This window comes from Thamnophis elegans, chromosome Z (assembly GCF_009769535.1).
Source record: "Thamnophis elegans isolate rThaEle1 chromosome Z, rThaEle1.pri, whole genome shotgun sequence".
In the NCBI taxonomy this organism is placed as follows: Eukaryota; Metazoa; Chordata; class Lepidosauria; order Squamata; family Colubridae; genus Thamnophis; species Thamnophis elegans.
Window position 1 is genome coordinate 125,574,559 of NC_045558.1, and position 9,274 is coordinate 125,583,832.

The window sequence follows — 9,274 nt, forward strand, 5'->3', positions numbered from 1 at the left end:
CATTGCTTCTTGTTCTACCCTCAGGTGCTTGGAGAATAGTTTGACTCCCTCTTCTTTGTGGCAGCCCCTGAGATATTGGATCACTGCTATCATGTCTCCCCTAGTCCTTCTTTTCCTTAAACTAAGCATAGCCACTTCCTGCCACCATGTTTCATAGAGGTGAAACATAGTTGTTTTGATTACTATAGGACAAATAATGCCTTTCAGGAATTGCCCAAAGAACAGTTATGTTAGCATAGATGCTTCCAAAGTTGGAATCATGATAAGGTGGTGTACCTGATTCTGTGAAGTTTCTTGAGCAAAGAGGAAACCAAAAAGACGTGTTCTGGCCAACTGCTTCTCCCGAGAAAGCCTGCAGGACAGTAGTGGGATTAAAAAAAAATTATTACTGGTTTTGTGGGCATGGCTATGTGGCATAGCTTGGTGGGCATGGCAGGGGAAGGATACTGTAAAATCTCCATTCACTCCCGATGAGGTGGGACTCGGGTGGCAGAGAATAGATGGAGTCAGAGGTGGTATTTACTGGTTCTCCAAACTACTCAAAATTTCCACCACTGGTTCTCCAAAAGTGGTAAGAGCCTGCTGAATACCACCTCTGCTGCAGGAACTGTAAAAGACTTTGTAGACACCATGTGAGGAAGAACACTGAGGAGCAAAGAAGGAAGATTGGACTTGCAGGCTCAGCAGGAAGGAAACAGGAAATGACCAAATCAAAATAATTTTGGATTTTATTTTATGTTTCTAGGAATTAAATAAAGCAATTGTATATAAATTCCTGGGAAGATCTAGACCAGCGATGGCAAAACTTTTTTGGCTTGTGTGCCAAAAGGGGGGATGCGCAGCGGAGTTGTGCATGGGTGTGATGCACCCATAATGCAATGTGCGACACTCCCCGTACACATGCGCACATGAGGCGCACCCCCCCATTTTTTGCATGCTTTTTTCACCTTCCCCAGGCTCCAGAGGCTTTACAGGAACCTGGGGAGGGCAAAAACAGCCTCCCCTGCCCCCCAGAAGCCTTTCAGAGGCTTCAAGGACCTGGAAGTGACTTCCAATTTGCTCATAGGGTCACTTTTAGTCCTCCAGAGGCTTCACGGAAGCCCCCTAAAGGTCCCTAAAATCTCTGGAGGGCTTAAACGACCCTACAAGCAAACCGGAAGTCTGTTCCTGAACTTCCGGTTTGCCTATAGGGCTGGTTTTTTGCATTCTGGGGACTTCAGGGAAGCTCCTGAAGCCTCCAGAGGGCCTCTGGGGGAAGGCTTTTTTTACCCTCCCCAGGATCCTATAATCCCCTTTGGGGAAAAGGACGGCATATAAATGTAATAAATCCACTCCTCTGGAGCCTGGGGATGGAAAAAATGGCTTTTAAAAAGGCTGAATTCAGCTGGCCAGCACACACATGCACGCTGGCCAGCTGACAGGGCAACGCCTCACGTCTCCTGACAAATGGCTCCACACACGTGCCATAGGTTTGCCAATCCGGGTCTAGAGTTTAGGCTCTAAGGAAAATGTCTGGTGAAATAATAAAGCAATAATCAAATGTTGCAGACATGGAATGTAGTGGTATATCCATTTCAACATTAAAAGAGGAACAATTGAATAGTGTGCTTTCAATGACGTTTAATCACCAGCAGAGGCATTTACTCATTTATTTGCTTTTTAAAGAGGAAGATAGAAGTTGTGAGTGAGCGTTCAAAGTCCTGTACTTTATAAAATGTACCACACATATGAAGCACACAGTAAAGGCATAAAAGTTTTTATTTCACAGTTGTAGCTGCCACATTGAATTCTTCAGATTTCCCCTTTGGATGATTCAGGAAAATGCTGTCTGATGCTATGTGCTTATAGAAATTAAACCGTTCTCTTGGACAAATGTTCTTTTGTGTTTAGATGTGGCTTCAGGAGAATAATGTAGCACTTGGGGAGAAAGATGCAACCCAGTAGACCTGCAGTAGAGGCCAAGATGGAGAAGATCTCCACAGCCACCATATATTTCCCTTTGGTGCTAAGATAAGCTGGGATGAAGGACACCCAAATGCTGCAAAACACAAGCATACTGAAGGTGATCAGCTTGGCTTCATTAAAGGTATCTGGCAATTTCCTGGCAAAAAAAGCCACGGTGAAACTGATACTGGCCAGAAGTCCCAAATAGCTCAGCACGATATAAAACATGAAATCAGCACCTTCGTTACATTGCACAATGATCTTATCCATCTGGGATTGCATGTCAAACTCAGGGAATGGAGAAAATGTGGTCCACCACACTACACAGATAACAACTTGAATGAAGGAGCAGATGACAATGATGGATCCTGCCAGTCTTCTTCCTAACCACTTCCTCATCTGGTTTCCTGGCTTAGAGGCCATGAAGGCCAGAACCACCGTGATGGTTTTGGCCAAGATGCAGGAGACAGAAATGGAGAAAACTGTGCCAAATATTGTTTGCCTGAGAAAGCAAGTTACCTCCCCTGGCCAGCCAATAAATAGCAGTGAGCAGAGAAAACAAAGCAGGAGAGAGGAAAGAAGGATGCATGTGATGTTCCTGTTGTTGGCTTTGACAATGGGGGTGTCCCAGTGCAGAATGAAAGTCACTGCCACTAAAATGAGGATTCCTGAAAAGAAAAGAGTCAAGGAAGTCAGTGTGACTCCCAAGGGTTCACTGTAGGATAAATAACTGAAAGTTTTGGGAAGACACTGCTCTCTTCCTGCATTTGCATACTGATCTTTTGGGCACCTCTCACATTGGTCTGCATCTGAAATACATGGAGAAGGTTTTTATCATTTCCAACCATTTGGAACATTTTGCAAATCTTATTTAGAGAAACCATTTCTGTTGAAGATATTCACATACCCTATTCCACTTACATAGTAGTGCTAATCCTTAGCAATAAACTATTCTAGCATATCTCCTGGCCCCACTCAGGGTAAAATAGCAAAATCCATTCCCACACCGTATAATTTTTTTTTTACTTGCCAATTTGAAATGAAATTCTTCCTTCGGAGCACTTGGTGCAAGTGTAGCAACAAATTTGTGCCTCTTCTTGAACGACTTTCATGAATCCCTGGTGGCAGCTCTCAACACATCTGGAATGAGGAGGTACCTAGAAAAAAATGAATTTTTTGTGGAATTTAATAATAGTTTTTGGAAATACATAACCTTATTTATAGTGTATTAGTTTACGAAGTTCAGGGAGTGAGAAATCTTTTTTTGAGCTCAAGAAATCTGAATATAGACATGTCAGATGGGAATGTAATTAAGAAAATACTACAATACACAGAAATGGACAGATTAATGCTTATGGTTAAGGACAAAGAAGAAACTGAATATTTTGTGGAATGTATTTTATCCATGGTTGGACAATAAAAACAGAAGATAGAAATGAGGAGATATTAAAAAAGGAAAAGTTAATGTGGAGAGAATTTATTTGCTGATGAAGATGTTAGGTATTATTGCTATAATATTAATATATATTTATATTATTATTATTGTGATGAATATAATAACAAATATGTGGATACCCAAAATCATTCACTCTGACAGAAATGGAAAGTGATATAAATAAAACAAATAAAACAGTAAAAAAAATACTCTTCACTTTTGGATTTTCTAATCAAGAAACAAAAATGTTTTCCTCCAAAAGGTGCAATTCTGCCATATTAAAATATACACAAATGTCCCACCTTCTCAAATTTGTGATGCCAATGAATGGCATCTTCCTTAATGATGAACTTTTTCCCATCAGGGGCTCTGGCGTCCATTCTTCCAATTTGGACTCTTTGGAAGGAATTATTATGGAATGTTACCAGGTTCTGGATATCGTATCTGGGGTCAAAGTTTCCCTTGTCATCAAAAAAAATTTCATCACCTGCACTGTTATTAAAACGGATGTGTCTAAGAAAGTGAGGAAGCTGGATTGAGGGAGGAATATAAACAAGATTAGATCAGAAACCAAAAGATGAGTTAATACTGTATTCCCTTAGTGAAGTGGAGATCCTTGACCCTTGGACTCTGATGAAATTGAGATTAGTAGCTATGCATATTTTTTGCAATGAACACAAATTTAAGTTTGAAAATAACGATTCTCAAAAGGCAGTCTCCCCAAATTTTTGTTGATCATCAATGTTAGAAAAATAATAGATGATATAGGACAATATCTAAAAACCTAAGCATTTATTAAGAGGATTCAATGCATACATTTTTACCTGCACTTCCTCTCTTTTTAAAAAAATGAAAAAATATTAAAATGGCTGACATGATCTACATTTCTATGCAAGAGAAATGCAAAATTACAGTAAAATTGGCCCGTTTGTATAAGTTTTCTACATGCACATATATTTTCAATGAACTCAAATTTGTGTTTGAAAGGAAAGGTTCTGATAAAGCAAACTCTCAAATTTCTCTTGATTATAAATGTGAGAAGAATATTGGGCAATACAGAACAATGGCTAAAAGTCCTGAGAAAGTTAAGACGAAGGACATGATTTATTTAAAAAGATTCGGCAACATAGATTTTCACCTACACTTCCCCACTTCTGTACAGTTCTTGTACTTTAATCGCACTACTGCAGAACTCTCTTTTAAACTTCTTTGGGCTGGTACTTTTTAAAATAAATATATGAACTCTTGAACTTCTTGAAAGGAAAGCTATAAAGCATACGATGTATCTAGATTGCAATAATTCAAATAGGAAATTGTGTAAATTAAGGCAAATCATAGGACTTTAAAACTAAAACAACAGCATCCACAACATATACTGTAATCTGAAGCATACAGTATATACCAGGGGTGGATTCCTGCCACTTCTAACCTCTTCTATAGAAGAGGTTCCACAAATCTACCATGCTGTTTAGAACCGGTTCCAGCTCCCTCCCCTCCCGTCCGCACCACGCTTGCTCTGCCCGCCGCTCACTGATTGGCTGGCTCACCAATTGCCGCCCCACTCTCTAAGAGTCCTATCTAAACCTTAAAGTCTTAAAGCTGTCAAGTTTGAACACCCCTGGTTTTTTTTCCCCTAAAGTGTTAGGGAAGCAAGGGTCTTGTAACTTGACAGCTTTAAGACTTGCACACTTCAATGCCAGAGTTCCTGAGCCAACATGACTGGAGGAGGAATTCTGGGAGTTGAAGTCCACAAGTCTTAAAGCAGTTAAGTTTGAACATCCTTGGGGTTTTTTTTCTAAAGGGTTAGGGGTGCAAGGGCTTTAAGACTTGCATGCTTCAAATGCCAGCGTTTTGGAGCCAACATTTTGGTTGCTAAGCAAGAGCATTGTTAAGTGAGTTTCACCACATTTTACAAGTTGGCCACGCCCAGTCACATGACTGCCAATCCACTTTCACTCGGTCACATGGCTGACAAGCCACTCCCACCAGGTCACATGGCCAGCAAGCCACTCCCACAAATCCGGCCACACCCACAGAAGAGGTTCTAAAAAATTTTGAAATTGCCACTACTGGTATATACCCACCATTTTCAAGTAGAATTTCAGGGATTGCTTTAAAGTCCTAAACTTCATTGATAGAGAAGCAACAGAATTATGGAATACATTTAGAGAAGTTGTTAACCCTCCTTAAGTCTTTAGACTGGAAACTTGATAGAGAGGGAATTGTCTCTAACTGCCTGTTCTCTAGGCAGCATCTCTTGGCCCTATCTTCCCACATACTTTTAGAGTTATGTTGGCAAAGAGTGTACCATTGTGTAGACCGGATCATCTTTAAACAAGTCATCATGGAGAGAAATTGTTCTTGGTGATTCCTAAGAGTCAGCCTTGACCTGATAGCAAATGATTGGTCGATCAATTGACCAATTGCAAAGGCTTCATATTGCTGTTTCCACCTCATCCTCTTCGGTCCTTAAACAGGGTTAAGAGAGAGAAGAGAAATAACCTACTTGCCAGGGCTGGACATCCCAGAGAGTTTCTCTATTCCGGTTTCTCAGAAAAGCTGAATTTCCTCTTGTGGAATACATGGCATGCAGGGCATGTGCTGCAGAATGCACCCCATTGTAGATATTGTAGCTCTCTCCAGACATGCTCATTTCAAACAAAGAGCCATGGAGTTTCCCCAATTCTTCTTTCCCAGTGCAGTGTCTTCTTCCTTTGTTATAGGGAGGTATGGTGCAATGAAATGCAGTTGCCCAGAACCAATCAAGAATAGGAAACGTATCAAAATAAGGGTTCATTTTTTCAAAAAACTCCTGAAATCTTGGGACCGTGTTTGTGTGCAGTGAGAAAAATAAGGAACCATTCAAGAATTGTGCTGGAAATCTGTTCTGCGCCAAGTAAACAGCAGTGATATTGAACTGAGAAGTTATGACCCACACTCTGCGATCCATTGGCCAATTCATTGATTCAGTCACTCGTAGAATCATCTGTAAACTGACCATGGATTGCACATCTCCAGAAAGAAGGAACACATTCGTTGTAGATAATAAAATAGCAAACGCTATGTCTTGTAGTCGGTCAAAAAATTCTTCACCTAATTTGAGAGTTTGGATGACTGGGATCAATTTCCTCAAAGCAATGCAAACATCATTCTTCAAGAGCTTGGGTTGGAGATTTCGAAGAAAAGCTTCCCCACTTTCATTGTCTGATATTAAAAAACCAATCCAGTTCCATCCAAAATGCTTCAGTAAATGAACAATCCCCTCATATTGTACATGTTCATTGGGAACCAGACTGAAGTAGGACGGGAACTGCATTTTATCACTCAGGGCTGGGTCCAATGAGCCATAACTGAGCTGTTTGGAAGAAACATGCATGAAAATTTAAATTGAGAATCCTTTTCTGAAGAACATGGATCTTTTCCATCTTCGGCAGAATTTTGAATTCTACTATAAGATTATGATTGAGATTTTGAAGTTTGTAACAATTTTTTTAAAAAAATGTGAAAAAAAAGATTATGATTAAATTAGAAAAATCCCAAAAATTTCCATCAAGCTTTAAATGGAAGAACCAGATCACAACCTTCCTAAGAGGAGCACTTCAAAATGTATGTTTCTCTTCAGAACAAGGAAAAGTTTTAGACCTTAGTTTCCATCATTTCTGTTCACCTGACTCCTCAATTAACTGAAGATAATTGAGATTTAGAAACAAATGTCCGTCATCCTTCACAACTTCAAATATCTATCTATCTATCTATCTATCTATCTATCTATCTATCTATCTATCTATCTATCTATCTATCTACAGGGCGGGGCATAACCTTTTCCTAGGGGGTCACAGCAACACTTGTAATAACAACACAAATAATTCATACACCATTCGAAAGCCCATCAAAAACTGAGTTTATTGACACGATTTAATAGTCAGTATGACCACCATTAGCCCTTCGAACAGCATTCAAACGAGGTGGATAAGAACACAACAAATCTTCAAACAGTTCCGTTCGATTTTCCAGATTTTTCAACACAGTTTCCAAATTCATTCTCAAAGTTTCAACCGAATATCGATTTTGACCTTGCTCCTGAATCATCAGAGCTTCCACTTCATCCTTAATTATGGCCCCAATGTTCTCTGCCGGATTGAGATCTGGCGAATTTCCCGGCCAGACGTCATTCGTTTTCCACGAATTTGAAGGATTTCTTGGGCCACTTTTCGGTTTCCTTTTCGTTGTTTGCGACTGCCAGTTGCAATGATGGCTTTGTTTTCTTGGGACAGTTGCAGAGGACGCCCTTCTCCAAATTTTGTGAAACATTCTTGGGCTGTTTTGTTCCAATTATCAGTAACCCAATCCGGATGACGTTTCAATTTGTTTGCAATCCATTTTCGATTGATAAACGTCGCTCCAGCATCGCGAGCCTCTCGAAAGGCAATGCATTTTATTCTGTCAATGATCCTTTGTTCTTCCGAATCGAATTTTCCAGCCATTCTTAAAGCAAATTTAACATTTAATAGCTCATTCAATTCAGTTTTTTATGGGCTTTAAAATGAGGTGTCGCGGAAGTTGTAAACTGCTGTCGATCTTGCTGTGACCCCCTAGGAAAAGGTTATGCCCCGCCCTGTATCTATCAATCAATCAATCAATCAATCAATCATCTGTCTATCTATTGAAATTTATTTCCTACCATCTCATATCTAGTGACTCTGGGTAGCTTGGACATTAGCATTATGTAATAAGTGGGGAAAAATAGCTCTTCCTTAGGTGAAAGAGTTAAGGTCAAATATGGTACCTTATATACTGAATGACTACTCCAGAGAAGAACAAGATGCAAAAAATAATATTTAATATTTTTAACTTAATTCCATCACCCATCTACTGTATATCCAATATGGTGCTTTCTAAACATTTTTTTAATAAATGGCCATTTTGTTTGTATTACTAATTCATTTATCATTTCTTCATTATACTTTCTCATTCTGTCATCATTTCTTCTACGCAACCTGGTATCTTAAAAATATTTTGACTTGACACACAATTTATTCCTTCATCAACCCTAGGGAAGGTTCCTGAGCTTAGAATCCAAAATGTCTAAGGGTTTCTATCCTCTGCTTTATGTAGATTTTTGTATTTTTCCCCCTGAAGTTGATTTCATTTTTTTTAAATTAAAACATTAAAATAACTGTTCAAGATAGCACAAGAAGTTTAGTTTAATTCACTGAGACTGATGATTTCACAAGCTGTCCTGTGGAAAAGTTCTCCTACCTGTGGAATTTTGTAGATGTTCAAAATGTGAGCTATGTGGATAGAGCTGTGAGATGTGAGGCCACCAATGACATCCCAGAGCTTGCTTTTCATCCTTCTGACACAATTGTAATTCAAGGCATTCCCTTGCTTTAAAAAAAGAAATTTTAGAATGTTCCGAATGGCAAAATTTATTACAAAACTATGCTCAAAAATCTCCACTTCTAGAGTAGTGTTGGGTAACAGCTTAATGTTCTTGTTGATCTCATGAATGGCAAAATACAGTGAAAGAATATGTTGGTAGTCTTTGCTGATCATTCTGAAATCGGAATGCATAAATGCACATCATTATGCCAGAAAAAGAAGCAAACCAAGTATAAATAATGTATGTAATTTCAGCAATTTGCAGCGGTATTTAACTTTAGATTTTTACTTAAAGAAACTTTGTCCTTTTCACATCATGCTCACAATATCAAATAACAACAGAGGAGAACCATGCATATCAACCCTTTGAAAATGAGCAAGAATTCTTCTGCCTGAATGGACAGTCATTTAATCTTGTTCCTTTTCCATCACAAGAATGTACCAACAACACACTTTGTCACTTGTTAACTTCTATCCTTTAGATTCTTAATAAATATGAAAAACCAAGATAAA

The 9,274-nt window shown here is 39.0% G+C and overlaps 1 protein-coding gene across 1 annotated transcript; it reads right to left on the reverse strand.

The window, feature by feature from the left end:
- Positions 1 to 1,851: 1,851 nt before the first annotated feature.
- LOC116521662 (vomeronasal type-2 receptor 26-like) lies at positions 1,852 to 8,935 on the reverse strand. The gene is made up of 5 exons (XM_032236320.1): positions 8,639 to 8,935; positions 6,654 to 6,734; positions 3,682 to 3,909; positions 2,975 to 3,101; positions 1,852 to 2,753 (listed from the first exon to the last, which is right to left on the reverse strand). Exons 1-5 carry the CDS (start codon positions 8,933 to 8,935, stop codon positions 1,852 to 1,854), a joined length of 1,635 nt encoding a protein of 544 aa, XP_032092211.1.
- Between the last annotated feature and the right edge of the window lie 339 nt (positions 8,936 to 9,274).